General features: G+C 39.6%; 3 protein-coding genes and 1 pseudogene across 3 annotated transcripts; 2 read left to right on the plus strand and 2 right to left on the minus strand.

Moving 5' to 3' along the window:
* Nucleotides 1–4,477: 4,477 nt before the first annotated feature.
* Nucleotides 4,478–8,156, minus strand: LOC122144611. Its single transcript, XM_042755638.1, has one exon. The coding sequence runs from the start codon at nt 7,382–7,384 to the stop codon at nt 4,478–4,480; it is 2,907 nt and encodes a 968-aa protein (XP_042611572.1). The 5' UTR covers nt 7,385–8,156.
* Nucleotides 8,157–8,233: 77 nt separating this feature from the next.
* LOC109075656 lies at nt 8,234–9,614 on the plus strand (annotated as a pseudogene).
* A 4,401-nt stretch (nt 9,615–14,015) lies between these two features.
* On the plus strand, nt 14,016–15,211 carry LOC109075661 (trace amine-associated receptor 1-like). Its single transcript, XM_042755631.1, has one exon. The coding sequence runs from the start codon at nt 14,016–14,018 to the stop codon at nt 15,024–15,026; it is 1,011 nt and encodes a 336-aa protein (XP_042611565.1). The 3' UTR covers nt 15,027–15,211.
* Nucleotides 15,212–18,879: 3,668 nt separating this feature from the next.
* Nucleotides 18,880–19,877, minus strand: LOC109075657 (trace amine-associated receptor 4-like). Its single transcript, XM_042755632.1, has one exon. It carries the CDS (start codon nt 19,861–19,863, stop codon nt 18,880–18,882), a length of 984 nt encoding a protein of 327 aa, XP_042611566.1. The 5' UTR covers nt 19,864–19,877.
* Between the last annotated feature and the right edge of the window lie 448 nt (nt 19,878–20,325).

The following is a 20,325-nucleotide window of genomic DNA, read 5'->3' on the forward strand; positions in this document are numbered from 1 at the left end:
TATTACTCAGAGCTGCCCAAGTCCTCAGACTCATTGTATAATTTTGAGATGACACCATATGACGTATTACTCAGAGCTGCCCAAGCACACCCTGTCTCACAAATAAACATTTAAACCAATAAATGTTGTACTTTTAAATGTCAATGAAATTGAAACTTTGTATTTGAAATGAAATGAATGAAAAATCAAGAATTTGAATTTGACAATGTAAATGAAAACAAAAAACAAATAAAATATATCAAAACAACCCTCTGTGATTGCCTTACTTTTAACAGTAACTAAACACCTTTTTTTCAGTATCACACCAGTATTATCAATTTTAAGTTGCTTGTTCTGAATGTATTTAACTAAGTTATAGCCTACTATCAAATTAACTTATAACTCTGTATAACTTGTGTAAGCCCTAATAACCCTTTTAAGCTTTTAACACATTCAAAATACACTCAAAATGGAAAAGGAAGAAAAACTGTCACAATATCATTAGTGCACTCAAATGTTTACACACATCCCACCCCGTTGCAGGCCTGATACGGAGCTTGAGTGCGTAGTGGCCGATAAACTGAAACTGGCCCCTTCACTCCAGAGAGCAAAAAAAATAAAATAAACTTGTTTAGCGTGTACCTCAATCTGGTTGCGAGTGTGCGTTGAAACACGTCTGCTTTCATCACATTGAAATGGTCATGAGTCCGGTGTCGAAATGTCTCCATGCAACGTTACAACAGGTGCGGTGGCTGTTTGCGCGTCGAATTCTCATGAAGTTACTGGACGATGCTCACCAACATTTTCCTCCCGGGAAACAAAAGTCTGCGTTATATTTCTTGAAACTCCGCTCAGTTTTAGCAGATGACAACAACAGTTTCCGTCTAGAAAGTATGCCAACATGCACAGCGTTCAACTCTGGCCGAGCCAAACATGCAACTGCAAACTTACATGAAACAGTCCACAGTCATAACGAGCCGCCTCCTTAGTGAAGAAATACGAGCAGTACTTCTGATTACAGGAAAGCTTCTCGTTTTAAACAATCAAAGATATCATTAAACTCGCGTCTTTCTCCCTCTCCTTTCTCTCGTCTTCTCGCTGTCTTTTCTCAAACTTTTTCCTCCCGTCTCCTTTTCTCCTCGGAAAAATCTGATTGGCTCACAACTTGTCAGTCTCTTATCTGTCCAATGTACATCAACTTACAACCCAAAATGATGTTTGCCACGTTTTTTCGCATGTACTCCCCAACCAAACTCTAATAAAGGAAAGTAAAACAATACATATTAAACAAACATATTTCAAATGAAAAATAAATAAAATAAAACATTTTATCATAATTTCACTCTCAGTAAATACAGACAATGAAAAATAACATCAGGGTTACACTCTCCCCCTTCAGATGGTCTTCATGCCCCATAAGACCAGGCTTAAAACGTATGCTCATTTATATCGAGAGGGGGCAGGTACACATTGACAACCTGTGTCAAATGAATTAACATCTTGAGTTTCGTAACTTATACGAATGACAAGCCCACGATGTACTAAGGTAATAGGCCGGTTTGTAGGTACTCCTGGCTCATCATAACTGAGCCGAATGACGGGTTCTACCCTGCGTCTGAGTCTATAAGTATGCCTACTTTCTTCAGCTTTACCAGAGTCATATGAAACAGGATCGTCTCCCCCTTCAGACTCTGACTCCACTGCTTCAACTACGCCAGACTCAGCATCGTTCCCCAACATTTCATCAGGTACAACAGGTGGTTCTTCTACATCACTCTGCTCACTGACAGACAAAAGGTCATCCGCCAACACTACCGGCTTGCTATCACCATGTTCAGGCTCTTTTCTGAAGGAATCCAGTATCTCTTGGCAAATTTCTGACTCACCATAATACATTTCATCCTCAGAACTAGATAAGCTGCCTGAAAAATCTACAGATACATGAGGTAACTGAGCAGCCTCTGTTCTTGATGCTTTTGTGGATGCTCTCCTTGCTCGTTCAACCCTTGTCACTGGTTTATGAGAGACTTCTTCTTTCTCAATGAAGTTACCAAACCGAACAAACTCTCCGATTGGGAGCAAATGATCTCTGTGCAACGTTCTCTCACGCCCAAACCCATTTTCGGGTTTCACACGATATACAGGCAAATTAGGCAATTGTTCCACCACAAGGTGCGGTACGGAACACCACTTATCTTGAAGTTTGTGTTTCCCTTTGAGTCCCAAGTTTCTAACCAACACTCTGTCCCCTTTAACTAAAACCTGGTGCCGGACTCTACGATCATAGTAAGTTTTGTTTTTCTGATGGTTTCTCAATGCTGCAGCGGAGGCAAGTTCGTAGGCCTCCTGCAGATCAGCCTTCAACTTTTGAACATACTGTGTGTGGGTAGTATTTTCCTTCCCATAGGGAAAAAGTCCAAAACAAACATCAATGGGCAATCTAGCCTCTCGCCCAAACAACAAAAAATAGGGCGAGTAACCCGTTGCCTCATTGAAAGTGCAATTGTACGCGTGTACCAGTGAGCTAACATATTGACTCCACCTTTGTCTCTTTGCTGACTCCAGAGTGCCCAGCATTGACAAAAGCGTCCTGTTGAAACGCTCCGGCTGTGGGTCACCCTGAGGATGGTAGGGCGTGGTCCTGGATTTTCGGATGCCTAGTATTCGGAGAAACTCTTGGATCAGTCGGCACTCAAAATCTCGCCCCTGGTCAGAGTGTACCCGTGCAGGTAGACCATAGTGGACGAAAAATTTCTCAAACAGTACCTTTGCCACGGTTGTCGCTTTTTGATCCCTAGTGGGATACGCCTGAGCGTAACGGGTATAATGATCGGTAATTACCAACACATTTGCAAATCCCTTGCTGTCAGGCTCTAGGGACAAAAAGTCTATACAGACTAAATCAAAGGGGCTTCTACTGGTTAGCTGATTCAACGGGGCAGCCTTCTGTGGGATAGTCTTACGAGCAATGCATCTACCACAGTTTTTCACATAGGACTCGATGTCACTATCCATTTTTGGCCAGTAAAACCTGTCCTTAATCAATTCCTTGGTCTTGTCAATACCTAAATGGCCTGACTCATCATGAAGAGACCTTAGAACTTTCAGGCGATACACTTCAGGCAAGACTAACTGTCTACGTTCTTCACCATTATCTGTCTGCGTTACGCGATACAAAACATCATCCAAAAGGCGTAATTTTTGTCTCTGTCGCTGAAGTAGGATAACAGCTGGGTTATCTCCTTTCACAGTAGACATTACCTTACCGGTGTCTAGTTCCCTCTTCACAACTCCAATTACAGAGTCGGTACCCTGAGCCTCCTTTAAGTCATCTGAGGATAAGAGTTCCAAGGACTCACCACCTAACTGTACAGGACAAATGAATGCCACAGGGATATCATCAGGATGAATTCCTAACTGATCGACAAACCTGCGAGAAGTACTGGAAGGGACATCAACTTGAGCGAGTTTGCATACAGCTTTGACGCCAGATGGCGAGATCTCAGCCCACTTAATGGGAGCTGTGTCATCGTGCGGATTGCGGGACAATAAATCAGCATCAGTATTAATGCGACCTGGCTTATACTGAATGGTAAACTCATAGGTGGCAAGAGCGGCCAACCATCGGTGTCCGGTGGCGTTCAGTTTCGCACTGCTCAGTACGTAAGTGAGAGGATTGTTGTCGGTACGGACAGTAAACCTTGCCCCATACAAATAATCATGAAGCTTATCGACCACCGCCCATTTAAGGGCAAGGAATTCAAGCTGATGGATGGTGTAGCGCTGTTCTGTTTCACTCAACTTACGACTGGCGTACGCGACTGGGCGCAACCCGTCCGGGCTTTCTTGATTAAGAACCGCCCCAAGACCATTCATACTCGCATCTACATGCAAGATGTATGGCCTGGACGGATCCGCAAAGGCCAAAACTGGTGCATGGGTCAATCTGCAAATAATTTCCCTAAACGCCTCAGTACATTCGGGAGTCCAGCGATCTCCAAAGGGTTCTGACTCTTTGAAGTATCCCTGAGCACCAGCCGTCTTAGGCTTCGTTTTCCCCCTACCGGCAGGTGGAAAACCTTTCGTCAAGTCAGTGAGTGGTCGTACTATGGAGGAGTAACCCTTTATGAACCGGCGGTAATAACCGCAAAAGCCCAAAAAGGACCGCAGCGATTTCAGGTCATATGGCTGCTTCCATTTTGCTACTGCCTCGATTTTTGCAGGGTCGGCTGCAATACCCTCTGCCGACACCATATGACCAACATATTTAACCTCAGGCTGGCAAAATTGACATTTGTCAATAGAGACTTTTAAACCGCAATCTTCCAACCGATCAAGAACTTTGAGGAGACGCTCTTCATGTTGCTCTAAAGTTCGTCCAAAGACGATGATATCATCAAGATAGACGATGGCTTCGAGGAGGTGCATGTCCCCAACGGCCCTCTCCATCAGCCGTTGGAATGTGGCTGGGGCTCCAGTTATTCCTTGGGGCATGCGTTCAAATTGGAAAAACCCCAAAGGGCAGATGAATGCGGTTTTTCTCTTTATCCTCCTCGGCCATCTCTATCTGATAATATCCGCTCCGGAGGTCCAGGACAGAAAACCATTGGCTACCAGCTAGGCAGTCCAACGCGTCATCTATCCTGGGGGTGGTATACTGGTCGGGTATGGTGCGACTATTTAAAGTGCGGTAGTCCACACACATTCTCACATCGCCATTCTTCTTCCGAGCAATGACGATGGGGGATGCATATGGGCTCCGCGACTCTTTAATAATTCCGGCGGTCATCAAATTTTTTAAGTGCCGACGAACGTCTTCAACATCCGCAGGGGCGATACGCCGGGACCGCTCACGGAAAGGGGTGTCATCCCTCAGCCGAATATGGTGTTTAACTCCTTGCGCTAACCCCACATCAATATCAGATAGGGAAAACACATTCACTCTTTCTGATAATTTCTGTTTGAGTCGATCTTTCCATGTCTGAGGCACAGGTGAGTCACCAAAATCAAACAATTCTGGATCAAGTATTTGATGGTTCTCTGATACCTCCCGTGCGTCTCTCACAGTGTCTGTAGCATAAACTCTGGCTAACACCGTCCCGTTTGGTATAAACTTTTCCTTAAAAGTGTCATTGCGTACCAAGACTCTGAGTTGGTTTGCCTCCATGGCTGAAAAGGGAACCACCACCGGAGGAACTAACACTCCAGCAGGAAGAACATCATCTTCAGGACCCTCTACAAGGTAAATATCTTTCTCCAGAGGAGACTGACAGTCCATGTGACCCACCACACATGTCTCAGTCTGAGGAGGGAGTGTAAGAGGACTATCACCTGCCCACTTCACCTCACCCACAGGCTTTTCTTCAGGAGTAGCAATTTTACTGGAAGGGACCAACCCATCTGTTTTCCACTGAGACTGTATCCTCATAACATGAGAGGTCTTGGGCCCTAAGCTCCCAGTACCAATGTCAACTAATCTTTGGAAAAAACTGGCATTGGTCCCCACAATCACTGGCGTTTGTTCAGGACCAACTGGATCCGGACACACCAATGCAAGTACTGAAATTATCTCAGATGAACCCATCAGAGCCTGTGGGAATTCCATGTCTACCACAATATACCCTCGGTAAGGATAGCTAGAGGAACTCAAACCCCAGATAGCTAACCCATCAAAGTGATTTAAGGGTACTTGGGGTAGATGACGTAAATACCACTTCTCAAAGACAATGGTCACCTGTGACCCACTGTCTAACAAAGCTAAACAAGGCTGACCATTAACCTTGACCTCGACGGTGGATGATGGCCCTACTAGACCAGCCGGTACAAAACTAGGCTCAGGAACCTCAATTAGGCTTTTCTTGGAGAAACAATCACTCCTCCCTACATCTGTATCTCTTTGTCCTGAAGCGGGTTTTTTCTCTTTAGATTTGCGGAGTAATTGTAGCAGTTTCTGAATGACTAAACCAGAATTTGCAGCATGTTCACATTTGCTGGCAATATGGCCATCTCCTCCACAATTGTAACAGAAAAAGCCGTCACTGCTTTTACCTGCTGATCTTATTGGAGCAACGGAACCACGGCTCACCAGGAACTCTTGAGTATTCGGACTACTCGCCCCTACACTAAGCACAGACAATTGTTTCTGTAATTGTTCTACTTGAGCTTTTAGGGCTAGAACCTCTGCATTTAACGGGTTGTCTGAGGGCCTTACCTCAGTTTTGCTTTTAACATAATCCCTCTCGGAGGGCTGCAACAGACTTGTGCTACCCAGTTGGAGTCTTAACTCTTTAGCATCTACTTTCAAGTTGTCTCGATTTGACAGTGAGCCTTTCCCTCTGTCTTTTACTGTCTTATCTTTCACACTGACACCAAGCTTACGTCTAGCTGCTTCGTTTTCTTCTTCTTCTCGAATCTCATTGAGAAGTCTAAGAAACGTGGGGGGATTTTCTTTCCGTTCATGCAGCCGCAATTTCAATAGCATCAAATCTGATTCAATCGCACCCCTTAACAACTGTTCTACACGGGCACGATCAGCTCTCTGAGGAGTTAACCCTCCCCGTTTGATCACTAACGTTAGCGATCTTTCTTGTCTACGTAGAAAATCAGACAAGGCCTCCCCAGGCTCTTGTCGAAGCAAACGAAAAGCAAAATACAAGTCCTCACCCGACTCTGAGGTGCTAAAAGCACTCTCCAGAGCCTCAATATACTCGAGGGCGGTAGCATCTGTGTTGTTGGCTCTTACTGCCTTTATCACCTCTAATGCTGGTCCTTTAAGACTTTCCACAATACGTTTGCGCTTCTCCTTGGCGGAGCAGTCTGACTCTGAAATCATCAATCTAGCTTGTTCAAGCCAATTCTCACTATTCTCTTCACCTACTGGGGTAGGCTCGAGACCAGAAAATATGCGTAAGCGACGGTAGGCTTGACCATCGCTAGTGGGCTTAGTTTTCTCCAATAACTCCCCAATGGCACGAATGATTGTCTCAGGTGATGTAACATTTGAAACCAAGGGGTTTATCAGGCTTTGAAGGTCAGTAATGCTTTTGCCCTCCCTATTTAGGAACTGAGCTAACCTCCCTGAAAAAGCATTCATATTAGGGTCCTCATCTTTTATCACAACAATTTCCCAGGTCTCCCCAGAGGATGGCAACACTTCATATGGCACCTGAGCGGGGCAGATTTTCTCTCTGCACTCACATAATACCAAAATAGTCCCAGGAACTGTGCCTTCTTTTGTTGCGCGAGCCCGTACTCGCCCAAAGACTTTGACCGTTTGCACTGTGTCTTCGATAAACGCAACATCGGTGTCAGCTGGCACACCAACAAGCAAAATAGCATGTTGGGGATCAATTTTCTCATCTGCAGACCAGCTGCAAAGTTCTCGTAAAAAATCGTTCTGCGACATTTTTCTTTTACCTTTTGTTTAGAAGACAGGAGATCCCAGCGGTGCCTCCATTATGTAACCCCTATCCACCAACCATTTGCATAGGCTAGAGTTTTTTGATAAGGACCTGAGTTCTTTTACTTCTAAATGATCTTTTAACCCTGTCTTCTAATATAAATTAACCTCCAAGGAATCACTTTATGCCAAGCAGTCTATTTACTTATAGTGCAGGAATTGTTTATAAATTACTTTTAAACTGCAATAACCCACACACTCACAAATAAACATTTAAACCAATAAATGTTGTATTAAATGTCAATGAAATTGAAACTTTGTATTTAAATGAAATGAAATAAATCAAGAATTTGAATTTGACAATGTAAATGAAAACAAAAAACAAATAAAATATATCAAAACAACCCTCTGTGATTGCCTTACTTTTAACAGTAACTAAACACCTTTTTTTCAGTATCACACCAGTATTATCAATTTTAAGTTGCTTGTTCTGAATGTATTTAACTAAGTTATAGCCTACTATCAAATTAACTTATAACTCTGTATAACTTGTGTAAGCCCTAATAACCCTTTTAAGCTTTTAACACATTCAAAATACACTCAAAATGGAAAAGGAAGAAAAACTGTCACAATATCATTAGTGCACTCAAATGTTTACACACATCCCACCCCGTTGCAGGCCTGATACGGAGCTTGAGTGCGTAGTGGCCGATAAACTGAAACTGGCCCCTTCACTCCAGAGAGCAAAAAAAATAAAATAAACTTGTTTAGCGTGTACCTCAATTCTGGTTGCGAGTGTGCGTTGAAACACGTCTGCTTTCATCACATTGAAATGGTCATGAGTCCGGTGTCGAAATGTCTCCATGCAACGTTACAACAGGTGCGGTGGCTGTGTTTGCGCATCGAATTCTCATGAAGTTACTGGACGATGCTCACCAACATTTTCCTCCCGGGAAACAAAAGTCTGCGTTATATTTCTTGAAACTCCGCTCAGTTTTAGCAGATGACAACAACAGTTTCCGTCTAGAAAGTATGCCAACATGCACATCGTTCAACTCTGGCCGAGCCAAACATGCAACTGCAAACTTACATGAAACAGTCCACAGTCATAACGAGCCGCCTCCTTAGTGAAGAAATACGAGCAGTACTTCTGATTACAGGAAAGCTTCTAGTTTTAAACACTCAAAGATATCGTTAAACTCGCGTCTTTCTCCCTCTCCTTTCTCTCGTCTTCTTGCTGTCTTTTCTCAAACTTTTTTCCTCCCGTCTCCTTTCTCCTCGGAAAAATCTGATTGGCTCACAAACTTGTCAGTCTCTTATCTGTCCAATGTACATCAACTTACAACCCAAAATGATGTAACATTGCCAACAATACATCATTTCAAGCAGCTTCACACAGCATAAACAGTCATTCATTTTCAAGCAGCTTCAACAGCAACTAACTACCTCATCCTGTCTCTGGCCGTGGCCGATCTGCTTGTAGGAGGAGTTGTGATGCCTCCCAGCATGCTGCGCTCCATCGAGACGTGCTGGTATCTGGGAGATTTGTTCTGTAAAATACACAGCAGTCTTGATGTGACATTGAGTACTGCATCAATTTTAAACCTCTGTATCATTTCTTTAGACAGATATTATGCCATATGTCACCCCTTTCAATATCACAGTAAAATGACATCACTTGCCACACTAGTTATGATTATTATCTGCTGGACTGTTTCAGCTGCTCTGGGGTTTGGCATGATCTTCATGGAGCTTAATATTCTTGGCGTTGAGGATTTTTACTATGAGAACATTAAATGTGATGGCGGATGTACACTGTTTCAGAGTAAAGCTGGAGCTACTATGTTCTCACTGATCTGTTTTTATGTTCCTGCTTTTGTCATGCTCTGTGTATACCTCAAGATCTTACATGCAGCTCAACTGATTGGTTCAGGCCATCCAGAGCGTGAATTCTGAATTTAAAAAAGAAGGAAAAGCCACTAAGACTTTAGCCATCGTCATTGGGGTGTTTCTGACCTTCTGGATTCCTTTTTTTCTTTGCAATCTTATCGATCCCTTCATCGGTTACTCTGTACCACCACTGCTGTTTGACTTGTTCTATTGGGTCGGATATTATAATTCCACCTGTAATCCCATTGTGTACGCCTTCTTTTACAGCTGGTTTAGACATGCTTTCAGAATCATTCTGTCCAAAGCAATATTTCAGACAAATTCTTCAAGAACAATACTGTTGTAATGATGAAACAAATTATATGTAAATGCATTTTTTTTTTTTTTATGTCTTATTTTCTGTTTGGTACAAATCGCAGTGTATCTATTTTATTGTATTTTGTGTTCCATTTCTTAACTAAACCTTCATATTAGTGCAAAAGGAATCTGTGTTTTAAGAATCCTGTATGTGCTATACATGCCTATATGTGCTGTATGTCATTCAGGGCACTACTGAGTCCACCAGTGTTGATCTTTGCCCCTCTCATGGATCCATAAAATTTCATTCTAATAAAATGTATGAAAACTGCACAGTCAATCCTAGAATATATATCCTTTCCACAAACATACTTTCAGTGTAAACCTACATGCAGACAAGATAAAATAATTTTAACCTAAGATATAAATCCGTGCAACTGTACTTTTTATTGCCATTTTTAAATTCAACATTTAAAAACTAATTACAAAATTATTATATAAAAAATTAAACACATTTTTACATTTTTCTTTACACATATTGCACAATGCCAATGTAACTGACTTTGTCATGAGTAGCTCGTCAATGTCAAAATGTTTGAGATGACCAATCAAATCAAAGTAGGTGGGCTTTACTGTTCCAGACCAACGCTTCAAGGGGTCATGAAATGAAAGAATCAAATTTGCCTTGAGCTTTGGACATATAAGAGCTGTACCATTAAAACATCTCGCAAGTTTCATAGCTTAAAACGTTCTCCTCATTATAAACATCCAATTTTTTAAATCAAGCTCCAATGTTGGATTTCTACCGTCACACCATTGGCCCCACCTACCGGCGTTCAGTCGCATAATGGCTATACCTACACTATTTATCCACATAGTCACAAAAAACTGAAGCACAACCATAATGATGTTCTTCAGCAAAATGTGTAAAATTGAACAAATCTGGGACCTCTGTATTTATAAAACTCTGTGTAGGGCCTTGCCCTGCAAACAAGCCTGCACTGGACCTTTACGGGCCCACTTAGGGCTAGCCTAAGGGCCCCCAGCGGGCTGCCAGTGAAGGGCCTCTGAGATTTTACTCATTGGAAAAACATTGGCCCCTTAGTGCTGACCCTGTACGGGCAGCCCTCACTTAGTCCATACTAATAAATATACAACAGGTGTGCCCAACCTGGTCCTGATCAAACACAACTGAACCAATTAATTAGGATCTGAAGGAGCACTTGATAATTACAGACAGGTTTGTTTAATCAGGGTTGGAACTGAACTCTGCAGGAAGGTAGATCTCCAGGAATAGGATGCACCCCTGATCTATGACAAAACATCTGTTTCACTTTAAATACTTTTCAGCTACTATAACTTAAGTCTTTGGGAAAACCAGTTGTTATACATCTGAAATGGATGCAGTCACCACATAAGTAATGTCTATATTGTGAAAAATGTACAGTAGTCAAAGGGAATTCAAATCGATGGATTAATTAAATACAAAACAGAAAACATTCAATTCAGGTTAATACAGCAACATATAGCCAAACATGTAAATACAAAACAGACAAACAAACAAACAAACAAACAAACAAAGCAATGTAAGATTGTAGGATTTCGTCATGTGAAAGTTGATGTGTGCGAAAGTCTCATCTGTAGTACATCAATGTCCAAACACTGTCCATAGCTGTTGGCTGATAGCAAATTAATAATCCAACCTCTTGTAATGAAAACACACCACAGCTCTCAAACACCAGTCTTCCTAACCAGGAACAATCAAAAATAGTCCAGACTATGGTCTCATGTTGAAAAGAACATTAAATCCATATTCAAACTGGACCATGATGTGGTAATCTCACCAATAAAGAGTCCTTCTAAAATAAATACAAATACACTGTCTTAAACTCTTAGCATCAATTCAAACATAGGTCACAGACACATGTACCATCTGTGCAAAAAAACATCAGCAATGTGCACATTTAAATAGAGAGAGAGAGAGAGAGATAAAAAAAAAACTCCTTTAGACTGGGCTTGAAATTACACATTTTCCAACCAGGACACAACACTCTGGCTGCATCCAACAACTTACAGATAGAAAAACGTCTAGATATAAAAATGTCTAGATATAATTGATTCTTACTTTTTGTTTCTCCTTGTCATTCTACCTTTATCCACATTTCTCTGGATGTTATAAAACCATCTTCCTGTTCTTTCTTCCTCCCATTGTTTCTGCTATCTTATTTTCACAAGTTGTTTGATTAAAAACTTCATCTCAGTCTTACTATAATTTACTTTAAGGTCTATTTCTGATTTTTCTGAGGCTTCCTTAGCACACTCATCTGCCAATTAATTTCTATATGAGCTGGTATCCAGCAGAACAATACATTTAAACCCATCATCTGAATCCTGTATAATGTCTGAAGGATCTCAATCAGTACATTAGATCTACTCTCAGTATGACCACTTTCTAGTGTCATTAATGATGAACTTGAGTCAGAACATATAAGAGCCCTCAATGGTCTATTTTCCTCAACCCACTGCAGTGGCAATAAAATTGCCATAATTTCTCCAATGTATACTGATAAATTATCTGAAATCCTTTTCAATATTTCTTGATGCATCTGAATAAATCAAGACATAACTAAAATAATTGCTTTGAATGTACATATGCGCTATTTGAGCATTATATCTACCCCCCTGATCCTTGTCCCTCTTTTCTTACAGTGACATATCCACATTGGGCTGTGGTAGTAACCACTGGGGAATTACTGGCCATGGAACTGTTGGACTAAAGGGCATCTCATTTATTTCCTTTTCTTCTGCCACTTTAAGTACCACCCACCCAAAACTCCTGATTTCAGACTTTTCTTTTTACCAACAGGGTTTTAACACTTCTTTTGCTGGATGAACTATGTTATGTCCTTGTATACTGATCCAGTAATTCAAAGACAGTTGCATTCTCCTCAGTTCTAAGGGCATTTCCCCGGTTTCAATCTGTAATGCTTAGGCAGCTGACTTGCTGCCTCACTGCCGTATGAGACAATGACTTTACAGGCAGCATTTTTGCACAAAGGCACCTCAGGAAACGGATTTCGGACAGACTTCTGAGGCAGAGTAATGGTTTAATGATCTACAGCAAAATACAGAGAGCTTTGGTGATAACTAAGTGAATATTCCATTACTGCAATATTAATTTCTTTCAGACGCCATCTTTATTTTTTTAGCTTAACTGTCATGGAATGGATGCACAGGATTGTGGGATATCAAAGGCAGGGAAGGATACATCTATGCTGCCTTCAAAAATCGGCCAGATGGAGGCATCCCAGGAGACAGGAACTGACGCTTACACTGAATTCGGACATGCCTTAATGTCTTCTTACCTTGGAATGCATCCTCCGAAGGCAGCATTTATCAGATTCCGGATGCAGCCAATGTTTTCAGCAGGTGAGCCATGCTGGCTACTGCTGTTTGCTATTGCTAACTCTCTCTACCACATGGCTTTACTTAAGGAAACCTAAAACATTCTAGCATCCATAGTGGTAAAGAAGAAAACTGTCCACAAAATTCTTATTAATAGGCTCATGTCTGGCCCACACTGGGCCATCATTGGACTCATGTGGGAAATCCCATAATGTGGGCTGCTCACGGAGAACCTGCTGTGAGCCCAAAGCTGTGGGCCTCACCTGGGCCTGTTTAGGTTTGGTGTGGACTGGCACTAGCCCACTGTGCACGCAATAAAAAGCATGGGCCCCGCAAGGACATGTTTGCAGGGCGCGGTAAAGCATTCAGTTAAGTTTAGAACTTGTTTAAAGCTTGGTATATTCAACTCTTGTTTAGCATATTAAATTTTTCCCTAAGAGTCATATACTTCTCAAAATTTAGCTGTTGTTTGTGATGAGGTAGAATGTATTTTTGTTTATATGTAAAACACCTAAATGACAAATAGCATTTTTTTTTTTTCATGAATTGACTCCGACAACAGCAGGGGCAGTTCATTTTCATTTAAGGTATTTCCCCCTTGGTGTTTATCAAAATCAAATGTTTATTTTATTGAAATGCAGCTTCAGGGCCCTTTTGTCTTTGTTGCATTTTCTGCTGATATCTTGTAGAGTTTTGGGAAGATTAGGTTACTTTGGAAACACAAATGATGCGTGATTTGACAGGAGGGAGGTTGTTATGAAACTCTAGTGCTATAAATATGTGCTCTCTGCTCCATGAGGTGGTTCATTGTAGAAGGAAAGTTAAGAACATAGATGAGAGTCTGTGACTGGAACATTATGCAAAATAAGATTTCAGTGCAGATTTATTTTCCTGTTTGTTCGATTTAAGTGTTGCATTTAAAATCTATTAAGCTTTTAGCATGTAATTCATTCATAGAGATGCATAAATGTAGCTGCACTGTTTTAAAAGGCTTGAATTGACTTCACTCCATTGTTTCAAACGGAAGCTCCAGTGAATTGTGTAAATGGAAGTCCGAGTCAACATCAGTCAAAATGGAATATGGGAAAAGCCTTTTCTCTGTTATGAGTTTAGTAACAGGTCTTGTCAGAAGTTTGTCTATCCTTTGGAAACCCGGATATTGCTCTACATCCTTTTCAGTGTCTCTTCAATTGTCACAATCATAGGAAACCTGCTTGTGATCATTACGGTCATTCATTTCAAGCAGCTTCACACAGCAACTAACTACCTCATCCTGTCTCTGGCCGTGGCTGATCTGCTTGTAGGAGGAGTTGTGATGCCTCCCAGCATGCTGCGCTCCATCGAGACGTGCTGGTATCTGGGAGATTTGTTCTGTAAAATACACAGCAGTCTTGATGTGACATTGTGCACCACATCAATTCTAAACCTCTGTATCATTTCTTTAGACAGATATTATGCCATATGTCACCCCTTTCAATATCACAGTAAAATGACATCACTTGCCACACTAGTTATGATTATTATCTGCTGGACTGTTTCAGCTGCTCTGGGGTTTGGCATGATCTTCATGGAGCTTAATATTCTTGGCATTGAGGATTTTTATTATGAAAATGTTCAATGTGATGGAGGCTGTTTAATTTTGCATAGCAGAGAGGCAGCTTCTGTAATGTCACTGATCTGTTTTTATGTTCCTGCTTTTGTCATGCTCTGTGTGTACCTCAAGATCTTACATGCAGCTCAACGGCAGGTTCAGGCCATCCAGAGCGTAAATTCTGAATTTAAAAAAGAGGGGAAAGCCACTAAGACTTTAGCCATCGTCATGGGGGTGTTTCTGACCTTCTGGATTCCTTTTTTTCTTTGCAATCTTATCGATCCCTTCATCGGTTACTCTGTACCACCACTGCTGTTTGACTTGTTCCTGTGGGTCGGATATTATAATTCCACATGTAATCCCATAGTGTACGCCTTCTTTTACAGCTGGTTCAGACATGCTTTCAGAGTCATTCTATCCAAAGCAATATTTCAGACAAATTCTTCAAGAACTATACTGTTGTAATGATGAAATGGATTATATGGCAAATGTGTTTCTTGATGTCTTATTTTCTGATTGGTATATATTGCAGTGCATCTATTTTAGTGTATTCTGTGTTCCATTTCTTAACTAAACCCTCATATTAGTGCAAAAGAAATCTGTGTTTTTAGAATCCTGTGTGTGCTATATGTATATGTGCTGTATGTCATTCAGGGCCCTTTTGATATTTGCCCCTCTCATGGATCCTTATGAATTAAATTCTAATAAAGTTTATCTCTGTGAAAACTGCACAGTCAATGATGGAATATCTTTTTGTATTGTTTTTTATTGTTATTAATTTATTTTTAATGATGTTTTTTTTTGTCTTTACACAAACACACCTTCAATGTAAACCTTCAAAGTACATCACACCTGCTGCGGCGCAATGTTCGACCTTCAAGGGTACATGCAGGTGGAGAAGACTGTACAAAAAAACCGGCCCGGGACTGTAACCCTATCAGACTCTCTATTCCTCAATGTACAATGATGGAATATCTTGTCTTTACACAAACACACCTTCAATGTAAACCTTCAAAGTACATGCTCTTTTTATTATTATTTTTGTTCATCTTTTTTTATGACAATATAAATTCAACATTGCTGATAAAAAAACATTAAACATTTTTATTGCATTATATTAAAAATTCCAAGCATGCAAGCAATAAAAAGTTAAATCTGTCATTGCTGTTTTTCACAAATTTAGTTTGAAAGGGTGTAAATAACAGTGCCTTTTCTTCCGTAACTTTATTAGTAATTAGATACAGATAAAGCACAAGTAAGATTACATTTATTCGAATGCATTTGTGAAAGCACGACTTTATGTGAATGTGAATTAATTCTATATGTCTCTCTACTAAAAGTGAATTTCTGCACTCCTGAATGTTTCTGTTTGTGCATCTTTATTTGTGCAAGCTGTCTATATGTGTGTACGTGTGCTAGTCAATGCCTGCAGCATCTTACTTTTGAATGGCTTTTAACTACTATCACAATAAAACTGTTTAATGTGTACATATACATTCCTTCAGAACTTACCTCCCTCACTCCATAACATCTTCATAACCTTCACTTTCCATTAACATATGAAACTACGTGAATGATTAATTCTTCAACAAAACACTATAGCATTTATAATTATGGTCTATCAATTAGCCATAATAAAATGAAATATATGTTAAATTTAAAATGCATTCCAGCAAAAATTCCAGTCAGCTTAATCAAAGCCTGATTTGCATGTCGAGCATTTACAGTAGGCTATTATTTACAAAAGTATTTAGAACGTTAAGTAAATAGATCGAAGTGAAGGATGGACAAAATTTTTTTCTTGTAGGCCTATTTTATATTATGCACTTTATGTAAAATTTATTCATGATAAACTTCATTTGAATGCTGAATATCACACGTAATACAGCCCGGTAGCCAAGGCCTATGGTTAATATCATAATTTAATAATTAAATATTTTCTATAATAAATAATATAATAATTTATCAATTCAAAATAAAATATTAATGAATAAATCTCTGATAATATGGTCACGCAGGTTTGTTTCTCATTAAACTCGTGGTTACGAGAAAAACATGTCGTTCCCTCAACATAAATCGTGGCCATTAGAAATGGATGTTGTTCCCTCAACATAAAATCTCGAGGCCACTACATAAGGCTGCCGGTACCTCGACAAAATGATCTCGTGGCCACGACTTAATATCACGTTCCCATGAGTTAATATGACTTTCCCACAAATTAATATCACGTTCCCACGAGTTATTATGTCATGGCCAAGACAAAACTAAGTGAACCAACCATGTCACCTTACGGGTACCGTAGTTTTGTAGGATGGGGCACCGATTATCTGTGTGTTTTTTAGCATTCATATATTATCGTGTTACAGACGCGTCGTTTCAATGATTTACGGAACTTTATAGAACCAGTGTGTACAGTGTAGGCTATTGTGTGTGTGTTGGACCCTCCTTTACTGGTTAGACGTGAGTCGGGAGGTAGCGAAATCGTAAGCATATTGCATAGTTCTTTAGAATCAGTTCTTTTTGTGATAATAATGCAATGAAACATGCCAACATGCCAATGCGGTCATACTTTTTGGTCATGCTGTCATACAAAGAAATTATAAACACATGCAAAAACAAGAGAGGACCAATGAAATATTAATAAATGATTATGTTGTAGTCAATGTAAATGTTGCCAATTTAGTGATTTTGTCACTACTTTGCCACTCCTCGCCCCTTTTGAGACTTTTTTTCAAAAGCCTAGCAAAAAAAAAAAAAATAATTCTTGGACAAACTTTATTAGATTTCAAGACTCTACCACTGGCCTATATTTATATTTATATACATCAGTGAACTCGCCATTATGACGTGACCTAGTAACATTTAGCAACTGTTTTAGCTGCTTTCAGTTGAAAGCAGTTGGCAAATGTGTTTTTTTTCCGTCATATTTTGATGGTTTAAGTGAAATGTTGGGTCACTTAAAAAAAAAAAAAACCCTCTACACATCACTTTTGGCCACTGTTGTGTTTACTGGGGTTAGTGCCACAATATTTAAGACCCTCATCACTGGTGCATTGCTGCTTTTTTCCAATTTTCCAGTAAAAAAATGTGATTACTACTTTAATTTCTGCAGTTAGAGCATTGATTTTTAGAGTAGAAGGAGTTATATCATTTGATTAAGTTTATATCATGGTTAATTGTTGGTATATTCAACATAAATTAACCATTCATCATTTATTGACAAGATTTGTACAACAACAGCAACAACAACAACAACAAAACACACACACACACACACACACACACACACACACACACACACACACACACACACACACACACACACACACACACACACACAGTGTTTAGTATTTTTGTATTATTTATAGGCAGGTCGTATTGTTGACTAGCTGAGGTCACTGGCCTTGTGAAAGTTTAAGAATATATAAAATTTGTCCCTAAGACTCACTTCTCCGAACTTAGCTATTGTTTGTGATGAGGTAGAAGGTATTTTTTATTTCTATGTAAAGTATTTGAAGGGCAAATTAAATGATGCCGAAAACAGCAGGTGCAATTTATTTTTATTGATTTCCCCTTTTGGTGTTTATCAAAATAAATTATTTTATTGAGATGCAGCTTCAGGACCCTGTTGTCCTTGTTGCATTTCCTGCTGATATCTTGTAGAGTTTTGGGAAAATTAGGTTGCTTTGGAAATGTAAATGTTGCGTGATTTGACAGGAGGGAGGTTTTGCAAGATTATTCATGATTATTCAGGAATATATTTTCTGTGCTATCAAATAAAATAAAATAAATAAATAAAAAACAATAAAAAAAATTGGTGGGAAAGTGCCATACCACAAATGGGTTTATAGCCAGCATATGATAAGGAATGATAAGTTTGGAGTGGGTGGATAAATATGAATCAAAAGGCCTCAGTTGATCTTCAAGGAATGAAAACACACAAAATCTTTTATTATATGTATTGCATGTCTGTTTTGTTTGTTACACATCACTACTTTAATGAGACACAGATGCTCAAGAAATCTTAAATTCCTTAAAGCACACAACAATTATCAAATCACATTGATAGTAAATAAGCACATGCATATTCTAAATATTATAAACGTAAACGTATGATAGTTTATTTTGATTATCATGATTATAATGTGGTTCAAAAACTTTATAAATTAAAGCTTGACATGCAATGAATATGTTTTTTTCTCACACCTACTGAAACATTAAATGTTACATTTTTAGAGAAGAGAAAATTTTAGTGAAATAAGCAGAGAACATTAAGAATGAAAAAAATAAATGACACACAGATTTTATAATAGGCCCACTAGCACAATTTAAATAGTTTTTGATATAAAAGTTTGGATTTTCCTCTGAACCAGCTGTAAAAGAAAGCATAAATCAAGGGGTTAAACATTGCATTCAAATAAGCCACCCACATTAGCACCTCATATAATAGTGCAGGTATTGTATGGTTTACAACAGGATCTATGATGTTACACATGAAATAAGGCGTCCAGCAAGACATAAAAACTCCAATGACAATAGCAAGCGTCTTAGTGGCTTTCAGATCCTTTTTAGTAACTGATGATGAGCTTGTGGGGTAGTTATTAATAACACAAACATGTTTCTGTGCTATAACAAAAATCCTGCTGTAAATGCTTACAATTATAAACATAGGGAGGAAGTAAAACACAATTGAATATGTCACTCCAATTTCTCTTCCATGCAATGCTAAACACCCTCCCTTGCAAGCAATGTGCACCTCCTCGGATTTTTGGCTTTCGATTTTCAGCTCTGAGAATATGATGCCAAATCCGAAAAAGGCAGAGAAGCCCCAGCTGACCAGGATCATGAATACGCTCACATGTGTGGTCATTCTGCTGTGATACTGGAGCGGTTGACAAACTGCATAATAACGGTCAATTGAGATAAACGTGAGGTGCAAAACAGATGTGTTACACAGTGTAAAATCAGTGCCGGAGTGAAACTTGCAGAAAAAGTCTCCAAAGTACCAGCACGTCTCCAAAGAGCGTATCATGCTGGGAGGCATGACAAAAGCGCCCAGGAGCAGGTCGGATACGGCCATTGAGACGATCAGGTAGTTGGTGGGTGTGTGGAGCTGCTGGAAGAAGGAGATGGTGCAGATGACCCACAGGTTGCCAAACACTATCAGTATGATGGTTATAGTAAAGAGGAGGTAGAGAGGAGCACGTAAGACAGGAGAATATACCGTCTTTATGCATGAGTCATTCAGGGATGCAAAACAGAGGCCGAAAGACTCTACTGTCCACGGTTGACTCAGATTCATTGTACAAGCACTTTAATGCCTAGAATGAGAAAACAGCTTGATTAGGCTTTTTTTCCCCCTATGTTTTAGTTTGAAATTCTAAATATTACAAAGAAAATATTGAATATTGAAGACCCACTGAGACACTTTTAAAAAGTATACTTTTAAGAAATATTCATTAAAAAATTTTTCAATTTCATATCACATATTTAATCTACAACATCTTAATTTCACATTAGGTTAGTATTTGATAAGTGAGTGTCGTATTTGTGTTGTTTTTAAAATCTTACCGCAGAAAGTCTTTGTGAGTCCTGTGGGTCCTGTGCGGATGATGGAACATCTGTATTTTGTAGCCTTTTGAATACTTTCACACAGACAGCGTATTTTTCTGAGCCAATAAAAAGGCCCTTTTGTTGTCATGTGATTACAAAGAATTCCTGATTGACTTTTATGTCTCAAGATGTTTAAGAGTAAACTGTTTGT

The sequence above is a fragment of the Cyprinus carpio genome, unplaced genomic scaffold (genome assembly GCF_018340385.1).
Source record: "Cyprinus carpio isolate SPL01 unplaced genomic scaffold, ASM1834038v1 S000006738, whole genome shotgun sequence".
NCBI lineage: Eukaryota > Metazoa > Chordata > Actinopteri > Cypriniformes > Cyprinidae > Cyprinus > Cyprinus carpio.